This window comes from Bidens hawaiensis, unplaced genomic scaffold (assembly GCF_021521415.1).
Source record: "Bidens hawaiensis isolate Kalapana, Puna unplaced genomic scaffold, B.hawaiensis_p1.1 tig00017819_1, whole genome shotgun sequence".
Classification (NCBI taxonomy): domain Eukaryota; kingdom Viridiplantae; phylum Streptophyta; class Magnoliopsida; order Asterales; family Asteraceae; genus Bidens; species Bidens hawaiensis.
Window position 1 is genome coordinate 73,687 of NW_027492689.1, and position 21,717 is coordinate 95,403.

General features: G+C 34.1%; 4 protein-coding genes across 5 annotated transcripts; 1 reads left to right on the forward strand and 3 right to left on the reverse strand.

Annotated features, from left to right (window-relative positions):
* The first annotated feature begins 2,545 nt into the window (after window positions 1-2,545).
* LOC143554710 (protein RICE SALT SENSITIVE 3-like) lies at window positions 2,546-5,233 on the forward strand. Its single transcript, XM_077044407.1, has 7 exons — window positions 2,546-2,718; window positions 2,889-2,942; window positions 3,374-3,541; window positions 3,615-3,720; window positions 3,857-3,898; window positions 4,005-4,061; window positions 4,567-5,233. Exons 1-7 carry the CDS (start codon window positions 2,585-2,587, stop codon window positions 5,056-5,058), a joined length of 1,053 nt encoding a protein of 350 aa, XP_076900522.1. The 5' UTR covers window positions 2,546-2,584; the 3' UTR covers window positions 5,059-5,233.
* Window positions 5,234-7,975: 2,742 nt separating this feature from the next.
* On the reverse strand, window positions 7,976-10,376 carry LOC143554711 (uncharacterized). Its single transcript, XM_077044408.1, has 7 exons — window positions 10,258-10,376; window positions 10,056-10,136; window positions 9,757-9,933; window positions 9,488-9,658; window positions 9,192-9,404; window positions 9,033-9,121; window positions 7,976-8,783 (listed from the first exon to the last, which is right to left on the reverse strand). Exons 1-7 carry the CDS (start codon window positions 10,337-10,339, stop codon window positions 8,064-8,066), a joined length of 1,533 nt encoding a protein of 510 aa, XP_076900523.1. The 5' UTR covers window positions 10,340-10,376; the 3' UTR covers window positions 7,976-8,063.
* Window positions 10,377-12,134: 1,758 nt separating this feature from the next.
* LOC143554721 (putative alpha,alpha-trehalose-phosphate synthase [UDP-forming] 8) lies at window positions 12,135-14,997 on the reverse strand. Its single transcript, XM_077044419.1, has 3 exons — window positions 12,960-14,997; window positions 12,604-12,877; window positions 12,135-12,528 (listed from the first exon to the last, which is right to left on the reverse strand). Exons 1-3 carry the CDS (start codon window positions 14,891-14,893, stop codon window positions 12,220-12,222), a joined length of 2,517 nt encoding a protein of 838 aa, XP_076900534.1. The 5' UTR covers window positions 14,894-14,997; the 3' UTR covers window positions 12,135-12,219.
* Window positions 14,998-17,841: 2,844 nt separating this feature from the next.
* Window positions 17,842-21,657, reverse strand: LOC143554722 (potassium transporter 6-like). 2 transcript variants are annotated; one of them, XM_077044422.1, is made up of 7 exons: window positions 21,509-21,657; window positions 20,935-21,421; window positions 20,752-20,805; window positions 19,823-20,083; window positions 19,679-19,731; window positions 19,471-19,594; window positions 17,842-19,362 (listed from the first exon to the last, which is right to left on the reverse strand). In XM_077044422.1, exons 1-7 carry the CDS (start codon window positions 21,545-21,547, stop codon window positions 18,083-18,085), a joined length of 2,298 nt encoding a protein of 765 aa, XP_076900537.1. In that variant the 5' UTR covers window positions 21,548-21,657; the 3' UTR covers window positions 17,842-18,082. The 2 variants fall into 2 exon arrangements, with proteins under 2 accessions (XP_076900537.1, XP_076900535.1); XM_077044420.1 differs by having other exon boundaries at window positions 20,935-21,430; window positions 21,500-21,657.
* Window positions 21,658-21,717: the final 60 nt, after the last annotated feature.

A 21,717-nucleotide genomic window follows, 5' to 3' on the forward strand; every position in this document is an offset into this window, starting at 1 on the left:
CAATAATTTCTTGTAATGATGTTAGAAGTAACATAAATCTCGATAACAAATTAATATCGCTCTAAAGTAGAAAAAGAACTTTTAAATGATCTAATTTTCTTTTTATTAAAAATAAATAATTGTTGTTATATATGCAAAACCATTATATATATACATAACACATAACTTAATTACAAAATAAGAATGTTAACTAATGACACAAAAGGGTTAACGAATGCATAGTATATATATATATCGGAAAGTATCTATAATATTTTACGTGGATGCACTATATATAAAATTTGTTAGATTCAACTGCTTAAATGTTAAATCATAAGCAATTATAGTAACAGAAGTAGGGTAAAGAAAGGTAGAAAGCAAGAGACATCATCATCCTTGATCAGCAAGTCCCTGCCTACGTACGTCCCCTCAGGGTTCAGTCCTGTCTCTAATTAATTTAACTTAACAAATCAATAGTTTCAGTTTTTTATTTACTTGGGTAGAAATCTGATAATTAATATAAGGAATATCTTATCTAGCTCATACTCATACATCAACAACTTATTTTGAATATATGCATTATTTTAAATAAGATCGAGGATAACTCCATAGTCAAGCGTGTTTGATTTTGAGTAATTTTTATAATGATTAACTTATTGAGAAGTTTTCACTCAGATTATGTATACTATAAGCGCTACGGGATTTGAAAGACGTATTTGACAAATCCCGCTTCACTGTTAGTCTATAAAAGCGAGGGTGTGAATATCATAACACCCCAGTCAAGTTCAAATTGGTTGTCAACATGACATGAACCATGCGCATATGGTACAAGAGAGTACGTACTCTTGTTTCAAGTATCACCAACACGATTTAAATAACATGAATTATTGACAACTAAATGTGAGAATAATTTGCAGTTAAACTTGTTATAGACCATTCCCGTTGGCAATCTATTGGTAGGTTGGATTGTCATATAACATTGAAAAATAATAATTTAATAGGTTGGGTTGGGTTGGGTTATGAATTAACTAAAGTATATAGATTATTTATATTATTGGTATACAGGCGGTACGTGAAAGGAGTGGCATACATACATATATATATATGGTTAAATTGAATATTGGTAGGGTTGTACATAGTATAAAGTGAAGTGGTACTGTTTGCAGATGAAATGAATGGTCAAAATGGGACTGTTATTATTCTGTCAAGATTTCTTTAGAGAGTCATAGTTGGTCCATATCAATCATATTCTTTTACTTACCCTTCTTCCCAATATTTATTACTATTACTCTAACTATTGATATTCACTGTATCTAGGTAGGTGATCACCGTAAATAAATTTGAGTTTAACTAGATTATTAGAAAATTAAATAACAATTAGTTCGGCTCGTGTCGTGTACATCCTCTTATAATGTTGAAAACCAAGAAAAAAGGAAGATGGACATGAATTGTTGGATTTCATAAGCTTAATATATAAGTGAAATATGGAATGAGCTTAAAAAAATTACTAACTTTAACAATGATACTTTAGTTGATCAAAGAAATTTGGCTATATATAGGATGTCACATTGATGTAAGGATATTTTGGTATGCTATTAAATATTAACTATACATGTTTGCACACATTATGGGTCACTAATCCAGACACTGCGATCTTCGTTAACCTTAGCTAGCTCTCATTACAATACGCGTAACTATAATTATATGTATTTGTTGGACATATATATATGTACCTACATTGCATTTGTCCAAGTACTACAAAAATGTACCAATGCGGCTAATAATTGTTCTTGGTGGGCATATCCACCCACACACTATATAATTGACCCCATCAGATCAATTGGTCAACTTAAGGACAGCATAGTAAATCCATATACCTTGTTTGATTATTTGGTGAATAATATTATACTTTTTGCATCTTAAAATTAAAAAAAAGATTGTTGCTTTAAGATGATTATTTAATATACTCTCATAACTTAACATGCTATGTTAATGTGTTATATAATATTTAAGACTCTATTTTTCCTTAAATGAGTTTAAATTCAAAATAGTAATATATAGTATATGACAGTAGTTAGTTGCAGAAACTCTTGTTTACTGAGTAGTTTTACTGGGACTGAAGTCATTAAGAGTGTTGTACTGTCAGAGATGGTATATGTATGTATCTATATGTATATGTATATGTGTACATATATATATACTAGTGTCATGATGTATATGGAATTATAAGGTTTGGTCATACTGATAGCTCATAATATGAGGAGAGAGAGAGAGAGAGAGAGAGAGAGAGAGGTGTTAATTAATTTATGAATGAAAGTTTGAAAAAAGGTGGATTGTTGTGGGCCTTTGCAAATTACTTCTGTGTAAATACAATATTAAAGGTTGCACCATCATTCATAAACAAGTCACACACATACATTTACATACATATATATATTTATAAATATAAGAGAGATAAATGTGAGGTATCCATGAAGGTGACATTATAAAAGGGAGGAAAGGGTGTCTGGTTTTCACTTCTTTTGGAGAAAAGATATATATATATTTATAGAGAGAGAAACATATATATGTATATATATAGAGAGAGAGAAGAGAGTGGGATCAAATGGAGCAGCTAAACCAAGTAGCAGTAACACATCTGCTTCAACATACATTAAGAAGCTTTTGCATTCATGAAAACTCACAATGGGTTTATGCTGTTTTCTGGAGAATTCTTCCAAGAAACTACCCTCCACCAAAGTATTAATTAAACCCTAACTTATTAATTATTAACACTAGCTCTTTTTTTTTAAATACTTTTTCTTTTTCTTAAACTAAACTTTTTTAGTGTTTCCTTTTAAGGAAATGAACATCACTATTAAGGTTCACAAACACTTATTAATGTTTACTTTCTTGAATGATTGTTATAGATGGGATGCTGTGGGGGGAGCATATGACAGGTCTAGAGGCAACAGAAGAAATTGGTACACCATTATATATCTTCATTAATTATTACTATGTATACTAACTATAATGTCATTGTTAAAGATAAATTCTTCTGAAATCCCAAGGTTTTATTATTATTGTTATTATTTATATATTATTTTTTATTGATGTTGTTGTGGTTGGTATTTGTAAAATAAGAATTTCATATATTAAATAATTGTAGACATTTGTATTATCATAAACATCTATAAAGATTTTAGTGGCTTACTTAACTTTCTTTGTCTATATTATATTATAATTATAAGCACTTTTCTTTTCTTAAGATTTTGTATGAACTTTTTAGATATAGTTTTCAGTGTCTTGTTAAAAGTCGAAATTTTAATGATTATACTTATTTGTGTTTATGTTCATTTCTATAGTTAACTTTTATAGTTGTGACTACTTGATCATTAACTATATATTTAAACAGGATATTGGTATGGGAAGATGGTTTTTGTAATTTTGCAGCATCAACAACAAGTGAGAATAACACTAGAGATTGTTCAGCTTATGCTGATCATGAATACCAACAATGTCATGGCCTTCAACCCGAGCTCTTCTTCAAGATGTCCCACGAAATTTACAACTACGGCGAAGGGTGATTTTGGAATTTCAAATTCCTTAAATGCCATTTCAATTTGTTGTAATATTTACTTACATTAAAATTTCAGATTAATTGGAAAAGTAGCAGCAGACCATAGTCACAAGTGGATATTCAAGGAGCCAAATGATCAAGAAATCAATTTTTTGTCTGCTTGGAATAATTCAGCTGACTCAGTAAGAATATTTTCAAGATGTTAATAGATAAATGCTTATGATATAATAATTATAAAATTCTAAGGTGAAAATTTTGCACTAAGCACAATGTATAGTTAATGACTTGAAACTCATTTATGGTGTTACATTGAAACAGCATCCAAGGACATGGGAAGCTCAGTTCCAATCTGGTATAAAGGTAAAATTGTGCATGATCTACAATGACTTTTAACTCATGAAGACTGTTTAGATTTTTCTTTTTCTTTTTGAACTCATAATTGATAGCTAGTGCTTAATCTTTGCAGACCATTGCTTTAATTGCTGTTAGAGAAGGTGTCATCCAGCTAGGATCCCTTCATAAGGTTGCCTCTCTCTCTCTCTCTTTCTATATATATATATATATACACACACACATATCAGAATTCATTTTAAAAAGGTGATGGCTATACACGTCTTAAAATTTTTATACCAACATGTCTGTCATATCATACTTGTCATATGATAGAACGAAAAATGGTCATGAAGGTCATATTATTTTGACAATGGTCACATCAGTAATATGACTATAATATCTAAGTTAGTCAAACATGTCAAAAATATGGGTCGTATAATTTGGCAAACATCACCAAATACAACGCACGCATATGGCTAGTCTTTTGCGTGACATATGATACATATATGACCATTTATGCATGTCATATGGTGCTTATGAGGTCATATTGGTCATATGGTATGCCAGTGGTGTTTGGATAGTGTATTGGTGGTCTTAGTTTAATTACCGAAACCCTTGTAAAACTAATATTGTATAAAAACTATGAGAATCGCGTAATACACTTACAAATTGTTTTTACTGTAATACATAATTAGGCGAATGAGGCCTTGAACTATGTGTTGCTACTAAGAAAGAAGTTCAGCTACATAGAAAGCATCCCAGGAGTATTGTTGCCACACCCATCATCCTCAGCCTACCCATTCAAACCAGAAGGTTACAACGCATCCGAAGCATGGCATTTTCTTGGTGGCAATTTAACCATGGTACCACCACCACCCGAATATTATCACCGGTACAATTACAACCAACCATTGAACATAACTCCTTCCATGAGCAGCCTTGAAGCTCTCCTCTCCAAACTCCCATCAGTTGTGCCGGTTTCTTCATCAGCGCCAACGGTTCCATCATTTTGTGAGGCTGCACCATCACAGTATGTTTGGGCGGTCGAAGCAAAAGAGGAGATTGAGGAGGAGGATGTAAAGGATGGTGGAGAGTGTAGCAGTTCAATGACTTCTTATAACCATGAACATTTTGGTTATCACCATGACTTGAATGTAAGCAGTTGCATGCCCAACAATGGATATTAATTAGTATTTAGTGGTTGATTAATATTATTAGAAGATTGTTTTGCTATAGCTTAGTATAATTATTAGAAGAGTGTTTTGTTTTGTTTTGTTTTGTTTTCCTACCCTTTTTTATATTAGTTTTGGTGTGTTTACTAAATAAAATAAATAAATAATCATGATGGTTTTTTGAGGTACGCTTATATAAATATATATAGTGCATGTTGATCGATCATGTTTAATTGTTAGGTGGTTTGTGATCGGTTCCAAGTACTTGGTCCATATATAACTAGCTAGCCTTGGGTTGAATATATATATATAGTCATTGGTCCCGGTTTTTTTATATTGATTTTATGGTATATAAACATATAGATAGATTGTTGATCCTATTAAACACTAGTCGTAGTTATTAGACAAGTCTCAGAGTTATAAAAACATTGGACCTTTCTACAATGGCCCCAATCTAATCACGTGCCTAATGTATAACATTTTCTATCATCTCACTCTCACTCGATCCTATAAAAGTGAGCTTTACCGACACATATTATATCTTAGACTCTCGGTATTCATTCGTAATTACTAATAGGTTAGCGATGGAACTTGCTAAATCAGATAAAACAATAAGATAAACATATTTTGGTAATATAACTTGTGTCGATACTATTGTGATTTTTCATTATAAATACTACAAAAATCGCATTTTTTTTATCAAATGTGTTCCATCGTTTTCAAATGTATGTGCCGCACTCTATGTAATTGAATAGCATAAATACTACACATTCACATGTCATACTATTAATTCGAATTTATGGGTCCAGAAGTTAATACAATAAATCACGTAACGTATCCGTCATCTCAGATGGTACTACGACGTTAGAATTGTTAGAATTGGTGGTATTGGAAGCTAGATAATCCGTAGTCTTTTATATTTATTTTCTACAATTTGATCACTGGATTTTGTAGTTTATGATGAAGAGATATTATTGTATACTTTTTTCAAGAAATTTAATACTATGTAATATAAACAGCTTTCCCCTTTTCAAATCATCATCACCTTTTACATTATATTAAAATTTATAAACAAATTAATAATAAACTACTTCAGTTTGTAAACACTACAAAAAAAATTATGTTGTTTTAGTTCACTAAATACGGCATAACAAGGAATTAATTTGACCAACTATTAGTTAGTAAACAACTAGAGATGTAATATAAGTTTTTTAGGCATGGTACAAACGTTTTATTATTGTAACTTGTAAGCCTAAAACATGCTTATAATTTATAGATATAGATGACAACTGTACGTTTGATGGGCTTTAAAGCCCATGGTGTTTAGAAATATTGGTCCTACAATCCAGAAACAACGAAATTATTTATTTTAGAAGCATTATACAAATAATGTTGATAACGAATATCCTCTTTTAACTCTTTTTCAATGTTACTATAATAGTACCAAATATAACTTTTATTTAAGGAATTAATGTTACTAAAATACCCAACCAATACAGTGGAGCCCAACTGTTCGTCTAGGCTAGGAAGGTGCCTTGTCGGGCAGCTTGCAAGGCTAGAAAGGTGCTTTGTTAGACGAAGATCGGTTTGAAACTGGATCGGTTTGGTTTAACCGGTTTCAACCAATATATTCTCAAACATAATTCAAACTGGATCGAATACCGGTCATGGATCCTGTACCGAATTGAATATATATAATGTGGGCTTTGTTCTATCTGAGTTCAACCCAATAGCTTTGGGCTTTTTGGCCCATTTAAGATCCCATTTCTCTCCTCCATTAAGCTTCATCTGTCTTAACTATGTTCTCTCTACTTTATAATTGTCTAACTCTTACATATTATATTCTAATTTAGATGTATGTGCTTCTGATCCTTGGGATATACTAAGAAGACTATTCAAATATTTAATTTGATAAATTTAGTAGCATTAAAATATTTATTAATCATGTGAATGACAATTAACTAATAGGTGATTAACTGTTAACCTTTTTAGTCACTTACACTAGTAACTAGTCTTGTTAAAAGATCATATAAAGGCTTTGATCATAACTTTTCACAAAGAACATTCACCGTCTTCACTGATTACTTAGCGATTGCATGTTTGTCGACAAAGGACGATAACTATCGATTGGCCAGTAGACAGTAGTATGAGTGAAACAACAAATGAATAAACAAAAATGATGAGAAGCATAAGAGGAAAGTGAGCAAAAAGATATTTAGTGGCATGCACAAGATTAATAATATTAGGAAAAAGGTGGGATCTTGAATGTTTTGTTTGTGTTGTTTGGAAGTTACTGTTGGTGGATCATGTGCACCATCATGCTTATTTGTTTTCAGTGTTTCATCAACCACGTGACCTCACCTTTTTCCAACTTGTCTTATTCATTATTAATACTTAATCAATACTGTAATTATACATATTTATATATGTTATAACTATAATGAGCACTTGATGTTTATTGATATCAACATACTCTTATTTGGACCAGCTAGACATAAAGAAACATAGAAAAGAACAATACATACATGTTTGGATTTGGTACAATACACACACTATATTATTAGTTGGGACAAACATTAATCTATTTAGAGTATTTGGATCTTGAAACATATAAGAAGTGTATTATATAACTATTTAATGTACAAGTTGGTAACAAAGTACAGTGATCACAAGACATTCTTGATCCCACATGCACATGTTGGATCTTTTAAATTACACCACACACCTCACTCTAAAATAATATTAATAATAATAATAATTGTTCTTAAATTATTAATTTTGATTCAAAACCCGACCCAACTAACCCAGCCAGTTTAAAACTGCAGTTAACAGTTCAACCTAGAATATTTTTTTTTCATAACCGCGACGAAAAAACTGCTAGAAATTTAATATTCACTTGTCATAACAAATGCAGCTTCATAAACATCCTACTACCATATTCTTAAAACATACCATTATACCAAAATTAATTATCACAATCAAATAATTTCCAATTCACCATTTTATTATCACATGATTCATCAATCACCATGAGCAAAGCCACGAGGATGAGGACGGGTACGGGAACGGGGACGGGAACGAGAGCGGAGCTTACCACGATCATCATAAACCGAACTCCCGTGATCTAATGGCTTTATGATCATTGATTCAGCTTGTTCTTGAACTGCTCCAAACACAATCTCATTGGTTTTCTCTGTGCTTTGTTCATAATAAGTTTGCGTTACCGACGAATAGTATCTGTTGTGATGTTGCTGCTGCTGTGGGTGTTGCGGCTGTTGCGGTTGTTGTGGTTGTTGATAGTCACGGTCCCACCCGCTGTAAAGATGGCGGCTCTGACGAAACTGTTGTATTTTTTCAGCGTCGTTTGTCATAAACGGGTATGTTTTTTTCGGTGTCGGGTTTCGGGTCTCGATAGAAGGGGGTGGCTCGTCACCGTCTGGGATCACATAACTATCTTGAACGGGCCAGGGATTTGGGCCGAACTTGTGGTTTTGGTGAAATGGTGGTTGGTTTTGGTAGCGATAGTTGACTTGTTTCTTTTTGAAGCTCGGGAAGATATTTGTCAAGATCTCGGAGAATGATGATGTGGCATTGGCCATGAGTTTCCCGAGAGATGCAATGAAGCCCTCGTCTTGTTTTTCGGGCTCGTTATCTAGTGGGATTAGTGGCGGCCTTATGGTCGGTTTCTGGTATGGTGGTGTTGGTGTCATGTTTGGACTCATTGTTGTCTGTGGTTCATCCTGCAAGAAATGAGTCATTAGACAGTGTTGACTTTTGAAGTCAAACACATCCACTTTGAACTTCAATTTTGACATAATTTTTCGAACATAAACAGATCTGCCTCCTACATATCCTAATTTTTATAACACATATTACTGACAAACATATTGGTGACAAAAAACCATAGAAATCAAAAATCAAACTGGACGGTTGAAAAAAGCTAGATTTTGACTAGAAAATCATATGCGAGTCAAGAATCTAAGACTTACCATTTGATTAAAAAGCATACTACCAACTCTGTGTTGCAGCAACGCAAGCATGTAACCAAAGAATCCCGCTGCAACCAACACTGCAATCCCTGCAACAAGTTTGAAAAATAAATCATGTGAATGTGACAAAGTAACGTTAAAAATGAATTTTTAACTTACCCATAGGGAAACCGCTTCCAAACTGATAAGCACAATCCTCAAACGGTAGTTGGATCTCACGGATGGCTTGGTTTCCTCTGTCTATAACAAGAAGAGAACAACTACTTCCAATGTAGACGACATCAAAATCATTAGAAAACTTTGCATCTTCACTTGGTCCGTCTACATGCCCCCCACGGCCCACTTTCCCGCCTCCCGCAATAGTAGTCACCCCTGCTCCAAATATAACAAGCGGTTGCGATTTTTGAATGTTCAACAACAAACAACATAGTAACATATGAATATGAACTCGTTACCAGTATCGCTTATTTTCCTAATTGCCATATTGGCAGTATCAGCAATGTATACATTCCCTTTATCATCAACCGTAAGACCTTTCGGGTGGTTCATTTTAGCTTCTCTTAACCTTCCATCTACATGCCCCGAATGCCCATCGGGCGATCCAGCAACCAATTTCGGTCTACTATCTAAAAATCCTCACATTATTTATTACAAATAAAAATCTAGTTAACACCAATATATTCATTTATTATAATTAAAATGTAAATTAACTAAATACACTTACATAAAGACAAAGATGAAGAGATCTTGTACAGATTGCTGTTAGCAGAATCAAGAACAAGAAGCTCCCCATTAGGCAAAACCTCAAGAGCATGCGGCTCAATGCCGAGCTTGCTTCCGTCGAAAACTGTTTCGACATTGTACCCGCTCTCAAATTTCATTAATGGCCGCCCCGTGATCGCTAAATTTCATAAATAAATAAATAAACAAACAACAACCATTAACCAAAAATAACATTGGGGGCAAGGCAATTGTTTACATATCTAATTTGCTTAAAAAAAAAATAATAAAAAAAACTTTTACTTGTTTTGGTGATGGGTTTGAAAGACCAGGCCCATTTGATGAAAGCAGAAGCAAGATTAGAGAAGATCCCATTAAGAAGCCCTGCAAAAAGAGTAACAAGTGTAAGTGGTGATAACTACAGATCCTGTGAGTGAGTGAGTGAAATGAAATGTAGTAGTATATAATTATATATATATATATATATATATATATATAGACTTACTAGCAGGTGAAGTAGAAGAAGCAGAAGATGAAGGAGTTAAGACAACAAGTAAGAACACAAAGACAAGAACAAGTTTAGACATGTTTTAAGTGCAGAGAGTAGAAGAACCCTAAGGTAATGTAATGTAATGTAATAGTTAAAACATTAAAAGGAGTGAGTGGTTTTGTGTTTGATGAAAATGGTGTGAAAAGGTAAATAGGGGAAAGATGAGGGGTTGAAAAGGACAAGAAAGAAACTGTGTCAGGGACAGTGGAAGACAGTAGTTGGAGTTCAGAAATGTGTTCCATTTTTTAATCTTATTTATTATTTGTTGCTAACAAAAAAGAAAGAAAAGAAAAGAACTTGAGATTTGTTTTTTGTATTAAAAAGATTATTGGTGTTTATTGTTTTAATTATTTTTTTCAAGTGTTAAAAGTTGTAATTAGATTCTTCTGTTTTAAAATTGGTAAAATTGCATCCAACAATGTACATGAGTTATCTAAGGTTGGACCGTCGTCAATTGGTTCATCGCTCCTACGGATTTACATATAGAAATAGGGGTGTTTAAGAAAATCTAATCCAAACCCATATATAAAATATATGAATCCGAATTATCCGAAAATTCAAATTTTTGAAATTTCAGATTTCTGAAATTTTGTATATGGATTCTGATAGTGATTTCGAAAATTATCCCAACTATCCGAAATATTTGTTTTATTATAAAAGTAGTTCTTTAAAAGAATTTTATAATTATTATTTTTTTTGGAGATCTGATTTACTATCCGATCGAATATCCGAATTTCAGATACATGGATATTCGATTTTGAACACCCCTACATAGAAGAAAGGGAGCCGAGACAACAGTCAATTGCAAACGTACAATTTGGTATCAAGAGTGAGTGTTGTGGAGTGAATTTTTGAGGATTGCAGTGGCAAAATGGAAGAATGACGGTACTCAAAGGCGCAACTGCACTTGGTGCTGATGAGATTGGCTAAAGCTAAAACATGAATGGCACCTTATGATGGACCACAACACTCGTCAAATAGCAATATAACAAAAGAACCAATAAATCATTACAAATGTGACTCATGTACACTAGTTATTTTCTTGTATTAGACATTTTGAACCTTATGGTAACGATTCACAAGGGCAAAGTCGATACGCTAGTAAAAGTTGCGTATCATATGCCTTTAAAACATAAATTATGGAATTTAAGTAATGACTAATGACAAAACTGATATGATAAATAGAATAGCTTTTTATCAAAAGAAAATTTAAAGCAAGTTATTCTATGGAAAGAAGGGTCTTTTGGGAATGTGGATAACGAAAAGGATATATGAATCCTTTTTTGGGAAACAACTATAAACGTTATCGAGAAGATATCCAATTTAATAAAAACCAATATACATTTTTTATTTTTATTTTTATTTAATAATTACTTTGTTATTAAGTTATGTGATTAAGGGTGTGTTTGGGATTGCTTATTTAAGTGAAAATAGACTTTTAATTAAAATGACTTATAAACTTAAGAAATTTTGAAAAAAAGTTTTTAAAAGGATGTTTGGATTAGCTTATGTGTTGGGGAAAACCAAAATGGACACTATTTTTTAAAAGGAGTGTAATAAGGTTTAAGGGTGAGAAGGATATAATAGGTAAATCAAACTCATTAAGTTAATAAGTTACATATTCCTAACTTTTCAAAACCCCTCTATTTTTCCTTTACCATAAGTTAAAATCCATAAGACTTTATGGTTTGCCAAACACCTTATACACCTTATTAACTTTTCAAAAAGTTTATAAGTTGATGAAAATAAGGAATCCCAAACACCCCCTATGTTATACCAAAAGAATAACTATACATTGAAAAAAAATTAAAAACAAAAATCAACCCATCAAATTCTAACAAATTTTGGAAGTCAAATTCAACAAGTATGCACACCATACCAGGTTAAAAATATAAAACTGTACATGTAATTTAACACTCAAAAAATGGTATCAAAAGTAACCTGAAACCTAGCAGTTTTACTAGTATCTGGATCTGAAGCATTAGCAAGTCCTCCCAACAATTTAATAACATCACCAGTGTCATCCAGATAATATTTAGCCTTACTCGGTTTCCGACCAACCGTACACGCAAATATGTCTCGACAAGTAACCGTACTTCTAATGCTTTCAAACATGTCTTCGTCTGACCTGTCATCCCCTATGCATGTCACAAAATCTGGAGTGCCTTTGCCTTTTTCCGCCATTTTTAATAATATCTTCTCCGCAACTAATCCTTTTGTCACACCCTTAATTTAAAATAAAAATTATAAATTTTAATGTTCATATTCATATAGTTGGCTGAAACTTGGAAGCATACATACCTGAGGTTTGACTTCAACTATGTGTTGACCACGTTTAACCACGGCCGGTTCGTTAGCTAGCACGTTTTCTAGATGCACCAATAACTCCTTAGCTTGACACGAACCGAAGTCAGGATCAGCGTCTTGGTGGTGCCAGACCAGACCACTTTCTTTGACCTCGATGCTTGAACCATCCGTTGCTTCGGTATACAGCCTCATAACCGGTTCAGCAATCTCCTTCCACTCGAGATCAGTAGCCGGGATACTCGATTCCCATTCAGAACTCCCACTCCACCTGCAAACCGATACAAATTATTATTTAAAAAAAAAACAAAAAAAACTTTTTAACTGTTAGATAAATGTTAAAATGATAATACCTTGTGAAATAGCCATGTTCAGCGGCTAAACCGAGCTTCTCACATGGTGCAAGCCACTCGCTTAACGAGCTTCTTCCTCGTCCGCTAACAATGAAAACCGTGTTTTTGGGATCATTGCAAAGTGTGATCAAGATACTTACCAGTTCTTCACTAGGAGACTTTACGATGGACGATTGTGGGACAAGTGTACCGTCATAATCGAGAAATATAGCCCGTCGGTTTGACTTTTTATACGCGGAAACGATATAATTTGGTGATAGTTTTCTGAAACTTGGAGAAAGAGAAACGACTCTAAATCCGAGGCCAAAACCGATACCCCAGCAACGTTTGTTATAATGATCTTTCGACGCTCTTTCTAAATCCTGCATAAAGCTACGGGCCCAATAAGCAACATCGTGTGAGCTTACGTATTTATAGTGTTTTTCGTGTCTTAATTTCTTCTCGGAATCTTTCATTGTTAAAGCAGAAGTTATAGCTCCAGCTACTGATTCAATGTCCCACGGGTTGACCCGTATGGCACCGCTCAAAGACGGTGAACACCCGACAAACTCAGACACGACCAACATGCTTGATTTGTCAACATGAGGCGAGTGTTGTCTGCAAACAATGTATTTATACGGTACTAAATTCATTCCGTCCCTAACCGCATTGACTATGCAACAATCAGCCATTGAATAGTATGCTGACTTTTCGTAACGAGCAACGGGTCGGTCTATTAGAACAACCGGTTCATAATTAGGTGACCCGTACGTCTCGTTGATTCTGTTCACAATTAAATAAGTCTCCCGTTTCACTTCTTGTACATCTTTTCCCGTACTCCTTGCGGGATTCACTATCTGGATCAAAACAAGGTTACCTTGTACCGCACGGTTCGTCTGCAACAAATATTCAAATGCTAGTAACTTAAGACTAATGCCTTTAAAGATATCCATGTCATCAACTCCAACTATCAGTTTCTTCCCCTTAAACCGTTGACCAATCTCGTTGACTTTACTAGATGTTATCGGAAGATTTAACACGGATTCAAGCCGACCCATATGGATACCCACAGGCAAAATCTTGATATACACCGTTCGACCGAAGTAATCAAGTCCGATATGTCCTCGTTTGGATTCATAATCCAAGCCCATCATACGACTGCAGCATGACAAAAAGTGACGCGCATAGTCAAACGTGTGGAACCCGATAAGATCACAGTTAAGAAGTCCTTTTAGAATCTCGTCTCTTACAGGAAGAGTTCGATAAATTTCCGATGAAGGAAACGGACTATGTAGAAAAAAACCGAGTTTGACTCGGTTATATCGTTTTCTTAAAAATGTAGGTAATATCATAAGATGATAATCATGAACCCAAATGTAATCAACATCCGGGTCAGCAACTTCCATAACTTTATCCGCAAATATTTTATTCGCAGACACGTACGCCTGCCAGAGAACACGGTCAAACCGGTCAGCGTGGTCGGGGCAAATGGGAAGCATGTAATGAAAAAGTGGCCACAACTGTTGTTTACAAAACCCTGCATAAAACTTTTTATGCAGATCATGAGGAAGAAACGTCGGCACGCAGCCGAATTCCTCTAGTAGCTTCTGCGCAACTTCTTCCTGTTCGCTAGCGTCTACTTCAACCTTGAGTGAACCAACATACAAAACCTCGGTTTCGGGAGAAAACCCGTCTTTTAGTTGCCAATAAAGCGAGTCTTCGTCAAAACTGAAAGTCAACTTTAGGGTATCCGGGTCCCGTTGAATATGTAACGGTAGCGTATTCGTGACGATGATTTTTCTCTCGTGGCAACCAGATGAGACGCTGTCGGAATCCTCGTTGGTGATAATCCCGGGCAGGGTCATGACGCGTGGAAGATTTCTTGGAGTGTGAGGGATATCCAGTAGTTTATCAGGAAACAAATCCAAAATGTTTGCACAAGATTTTGATGCCATGATTATTTGTATACCAGTGTTTTGTTGTTATATAAAAGCATCCGACGATATGGATATCGCAATCAAATATCCTGAATAACATATAACATGTAGGTAGTATGGTAAACTAGCATGAAACATTTATATTATAAAGCCACACTCTTGAATGTTCATACTTGAAGAGTAAAGTCATTGACTCATTGAGATTCATTTATGAATACTATTTTGCATAATGCATGCAAAGAAGATAGAAAAAGAAACAACAGTATGCCTGGAGATGAACCGAACATTCGGTGAACTATTCGTGAACCGTTCAGCAGGAAGTTCGTTTATGTTCGTTTAAATACGAACATGAACACATGTTTCGTTCATTCATTTATGTTCGTGAACATACTTTTATGTTTGTTTATTTATGTTCATTTATGTCCGTTTTTTTATGTTCGTTTACATATTCATAGAAAATTAATAAGTATTATTCTGAAGAGTCATCTTGTTAATGGTTTTATATTTGTTCATTTGTGTTCATTTAAGTGTCCATTTATGTTTGTCTGTGTTCATTTACATTGTTTATATATGTTCAATTTTGTTTGTTTATCGTTGCTCATTTATGTTTGTGAACTGTTGGTTTAGAAGTTAAACGAACACGAATATGTTCATTTTTTAAATAACAAACATGAACACAAAATATGTGTTGGATTAAGTGTTGGGTTCGTTTACAGGCCTAACTGCAACAGTTTCCTAAATAAATATATAATGATTTAGAAAAGCACTATGTGTGACATTAGAAACCATATGTAATCCAAAGTAGGACTGGCAAACAATGGTCTGGTTGGGTGGGTTCGGGTCAGAAATGGTAAATTTGGTTGGGGTTGGTTTAAAACATGGTTTCCTATAACAAATAACAAATATGAATGATGTATGAATAAATTAGAATCAGTAACAGATCTTCTTCTAAAACCAGTAAAGTAAAACAGAACATAACATAAGTAATCATGTTTGTGTTTTATAACTAATTAAAAAAACAACAAAGTACTTGCCTGTGAGGATAGGATCTTGTTTGATACAACCTCTTGAACAAGTCAGTAACTGCACCAGATGTTGAAACTGAATCCGGTTTTAGTTTTAGAAAGAGAAAGAGAAAGAGAAAGAGAGTTGAGAATATTATTAAAGCTTTAGAGAGAGAAACAGGATAAACTTGCCACCGCACTAACACTTAACTTAACCAACACTTCTACTTTCTTAACCATGGTTACTTACTTGGTTTCAGATAACATATTATATAGCATGGATGCTATTTATTTTATTTAGTATTTACAAAAACAAAAATACTTTAAATACTATAACAAAAATACTTTAAATACTATACTACTATACCATACCATTCCATTCCATTCAGCTTCGTTTATTTATCAAGCTTGAACCTTATGTATTTTTAAGGCTTACCTCTTTTGAGCTTACGCGTATTAATTTTACATTGCACGGTCAAGCTCGAGTTCAATTGTCTCATATTAAGTTTTTTTAATCAAAACTTAGAAAAGTAATTAAAGCATATATAGATTAACTAATAAATAATAAAGGAGCCAAACCCATGCTTAAAGAAACAACTCACGAGCCAAGCTTAAACTTTAGAAAAATAGCTTGAAACGAGCCTAGTCTGGGCTTGGTTCGACTCGGCTTGTTTACACCCCCGATGTAATACTCACATTATACGCGTGGACGGGTGGTACATTAAAAAAACATAATATGAGACAATTGTACCATGTGCAAAGAGAGTGAAGTTTAGGGGTTCTTAGTGACGGCATATGTCAAGAGACATGCTTTCAAATATCTTATATATTATCTTGAAACAAATAAACACGAGTACTTATATAATACTCACAATTTTCTACTTACAATCGGTTTTTATGATATGTTAGTGTAAACTTTTGTTATAGAAGTATAAACATCTTATATATCATCTTGAAACAAGTGAATAGAATACTTATGATAACACAATACATGATAGATAGTTTAAAATTAGAGATTTAGCCTATAGGTATGTTAGGCTATTTGCCTAATTATATAATAATACAACATTTTCTTCTTCCTTTTTGGCACACTCAATACTTAAACAAATAGTTAATTAAATTTAAAAAAAAAAAAAGACAATATAAAGTGGGTAGCAAAGACTAGTCATTCGTTGACTAATCCCAAAACCAATGAGATTAGACCAAGACCACACCCACTCAACAATTATCAATTATTTTATTGGCTTTGTTCTTTTGGATTTAGCATTTAAGTGCATAATTAACGTTAAGTTTTCAAAATTAGTTAGGTTAAAAATTTTGTTGCTATCTAACAACTATAAAACATGTAGATTTAGGATTAGATTTATTTGTTCTAAACACTTTGAATCATAAGATACATAAATTTTGGCAGGTGGTTTATATAAAATCTAGATAAGTTATGTTATGCTAAATTATGAAATATATTAAGAAAGTTGGTAATTGGTTATTGACCAAGAAATAGTCTAGTGTTATATGAAAAAGCTTATTTATTAACAATATATTTATAAACTTATCAAGCATATTTTTTTTGGAAATACAGTGAACTACAAATAAATTAAAAAGGTTAATAAATATATTAATAAGTTAATTTTGTAAACATATTGATACCAAATCATGGTGGCATGAAATGAAACAACACATTGATAAACATGGTCTGAAAATGGCTGGAATATAGAAAATAATGTACCTAGTTTAATTATTTATTGTTTAAAGTTTTATATATATTAAACAAATTTAAATATTAATCAGTGGTTAATACAGAAAACTAGAGATTTCATACTCATTAAAACAATAACTTAACGAAAATATTATCATTAATCACATGGCTTTATGCATTTTCTGTACTCGGTATTATCCTAACTCGTTTTGACCCGTGACCTAAACTTCAGTTTTAAACTATAAAAAGCTTAAAACCACCCCAATTAAAAAGATGAAAAAAGAGATATAGGATGTGGGCATTGCCTCATGAAGAAACTACACCAAAATACAAAACTATACCTACTTACCTATCTTCTATCAAACTTCAAAAACCCGCAAACCGCCGCCCACAACCACCACGAGAAAGGGTGGCTCGTCAGATATTATTGTTCGATCCACCCTTTAGTTATACATATATAGCTAAACCACAAAAAATATTTACAAAAACATTAGTTATATTCGGTATTCACACGTGATATACCATTCCTACTTCAAGCGTCGAAGCATGAGGTACGGTTAACGAGTCGGTCGACGGCCTGCTGTTTCTTCTCAAGAACTCATAAACTAAATTTATAACAATCTTTTTAACCAAGCTCGATCCTTGTTTCGCTTTAATATACGTGTGTCCCAAAATGTAGGCCATCCCAGCTTCCCGAGCCTCCATTAGATCCCGCAACTCAGCCCGTGAACTATCATCCATCTTCGGGCTCTCAGGTGTTTCAAACCTCACTCTCTTCTTTACTTGGTTAACGGGTGAGGCCCGTATTTCTTGGGCCTCAGGTCCATCTTGGTGTGTGGAAGATGTTCCAACAACAGTCATTGCCTCGCCATCGTTGCATATTTCCCCCTTGACGCTGAGCCCGTCAGGGGTAGTATCGTCTTTTTGCTTCCGAATAAACTCAGCTACACTAGAAACCAAATCCTTTTCAAACTCGACATCATCCTTGTGAACGTCACGATAACCGTACCTGACTATGCACCGATACACACGGTGCTCTCGTGGGCCTATATGGCCCACGAGAAACCGTTCTTCATGTCGCACGTGTGGGACCGGGACTGATTTCACACAAAGGAAAATAAGCACTTGATGGAAAGCAGGGAGGTTGGTCACAAAATGGGAGAAGATTGCAGGGATGCCCGAAACGAGCTCGGTATGAACGAGCCCGATTCCTCGAACCCGGACTATGCCAAGCGTGGGGCCCAGGCTCAGTAGCCAATCCACCGATACTTTATTTTGGACATCGAATTCATACTTTTTAATCGTACCGTAGTGCCACACGTACATCACGAGCATGAAGATAAGCGAGAGTGCGATCGGGACCCACGCCCCTTCAAGAAACTTAACAAGAGAAGCCGAAAAATACAAAGCTTCAATCGTACCGAAAAACACCACGAAACCAACTGCGACAAAAACACTTTGGTGCCAGCATAGGACGATCACGAGAGACGTTAAGCAAGTTGTAACCAACATAACTGTAATAACCGCCAAACCCGACGCATTACCCATACGTTTTGTATCTCTAAACCCGATGGTAACAGCTAAGCATAACATCATCAAGATCCAGTTGATCTCTGGGATATAAATTTGCCCATGAAACTTTGAAGATGTATGGACTATTTTAACCTTGGGAAAGCATCCGAGAGAAGTACATTGTTTTATAATCGAAAATGTCCCGGTAATTATGGCTTGACTTCCAACGACTGCAGCAAGTACCGCTATCAACAGTACGGGCACCCTTAAATTCTCTAAACAAAACAAAACGAAAACCAACCCGAAGGGTGATTTAGTAAATAACCAAATACATATTTACATCACTTGGCATGTTTTAATATTAAGGTTGAGAAGCAGCTTACTTGGTACAGATATGTAGAATCCAATCCGATAATCATTTTCGATAACATGATGCTGAGACAAATAAGCAGCTTGTCCCATATATGCAAGAATTAACGACGGGTAAACGAATGATGTAAAAGCTATCTGTAAAATAAAATCATAAGTTTAAATAAAATCACTATTTTGACCCGAACCCAATTTTGTCACCTTAACCTGTAATATGCATACCTGGATAGACAACTGTGAAAAGTGTCCAAGATCAGCAAACATAGCTTCCGAGCCTGGAAAATGAACACGTTTTTTAAAAAATGACGACTTTAACCCTACGAGTTAGAAAAATTTACGTGTGTAATGTTAATGAAAAAAACTTGCCTGTGATGCATAATAAGATACCCCCTAAAGATTTCCAGCCTCCGGTTTGAGTTTTCTTGAGAAACTTATACATGTGAACCGGAGATAGTGCTTTATAGATATGAGGGTTCCAGTGAATAATATTGTATACGCCGATTGAGCTGATGCACAGTAGCCACAATATAACCACGGGTGCAAACAAGTGCCCGACCCTGTGGGTCCCATAATGTTGCAGGGCAAACAGTGCTATCAGTATGATACATGCAACAGGGACTTCTACATCTGCAACAATATTATTATTCATATTAATCTACACATAAATGCAATCGTCAATCGTGTGATCGAATGTGGGCCCTCGTGTTGTGAGACGGCTAACGTTTTATATATAATATTTGCACTAAATAATATATGGTTCTTTTTAAGATTATGGAGAGATGACAACTGCTTCCATAACCATTAATGATCTTTTGAAGTCTATTGAACTCCATTTAGTGGCAGATGATGTGTGATCCATTACTTAAAGCGGTGTTTGGAAGTGTGCTTAAAATATTATTTATCTGATTCTGAATATTCATGCTTAAACCTTAACTTGGTTGTTAAACTGTGCATAATCATGTTACGGGGCGGTTGACTCGTTTGACTATAAAAGCATACTATGATTGGACGCTTTAACGTGTTTCATTCACAGGTTCATAAGATTAAGGGAATTTGGTGATTATGCTACTTTATTTGATGGGAAGTTTTAACTAGTTTCATTCACAAGTTCTTGACATTAAAGAATTTTATTTGGAATGATAATATTCTTTTCTTGATATTAAAAAAAAAAAGAGGAACCCACAAACTAAAGACAAATAGCTAGTTAGAGAACTTAATACCAAACATTATGCATATGACTAAGACATTGATTAGTCAGTTTCATTAACAAAGAACATCATAATTAAGATACTTACATTTGTGATGCTCTTTGGCCATTGCAAGTTCCACACCCGAAACTGCCGAAAATACTACAAAAATCATCATAACAACAAATTAAACAAAATTATGTAGAGTCCCAAATTGTCACAAAAACAATCAAATTTCAGAAATATGAGATTAATATGAATAAAAATATAAAAGTAAACAAACTATGAAACCTGAAAGAGCAGGAGTTAGAACACCATCACCAATAACCATACAAGCACCAACAAGAGCCAACACAAGCAAAAACCTCTGCAACACTCTATACTTCTCCAAAGTAGATTTAACCCTTGACCCAAAAGAATTCAGGGGTAAATTAGGTATTTCAGTTTTATAGCTTGATAAATCTTCATCAACCAGCTGAGAATTAGGCAATGAACTGACTCTAGCATGTCTACAAAGCAAAGAATAGAGTGCAAATGTGCCTCCTTCACCATTATCATCAGCTTTAAGCACAATGAACACATATTTCAACAAAGGCACTAAAGTAAGAGTCCAGAAAATAAAAGAAAGTGCTCCAAATATTTCTTCATTAGTCTCTGAGTGTTTAATATCTTCTGCAAAAGTGCTTTTGAATACATATAAAGGTGATGTGCTTAAATCTCCATACACAACACCAAGGCTTTGGTAAGCTAATGCCAAGATTGTCCTCCATGACTGATTCTGTCCATTCTGCACAAAAAGCTAACAAATTTCATATGGGTATCATCAAGTTTTAATCTTTTTAGCAAATTGTAATACCCATCTCACCTTTTGATGTTTATGATGAAACCCAAGTTCCAGATCCATTAGAAGTTGCTTCAAATTGATAAAGTTGTCACCTTTATCTTGAATAACAGATGGGTCATTGAAGAAGAGTAATAAAGGTTGAATCTTGATGAATTAATTAAGTAAAATGCAGAGAAACAAAACCACCCACCCTAGTAAAGACTAAAGAAGATTGAATAAAATAGTTGATA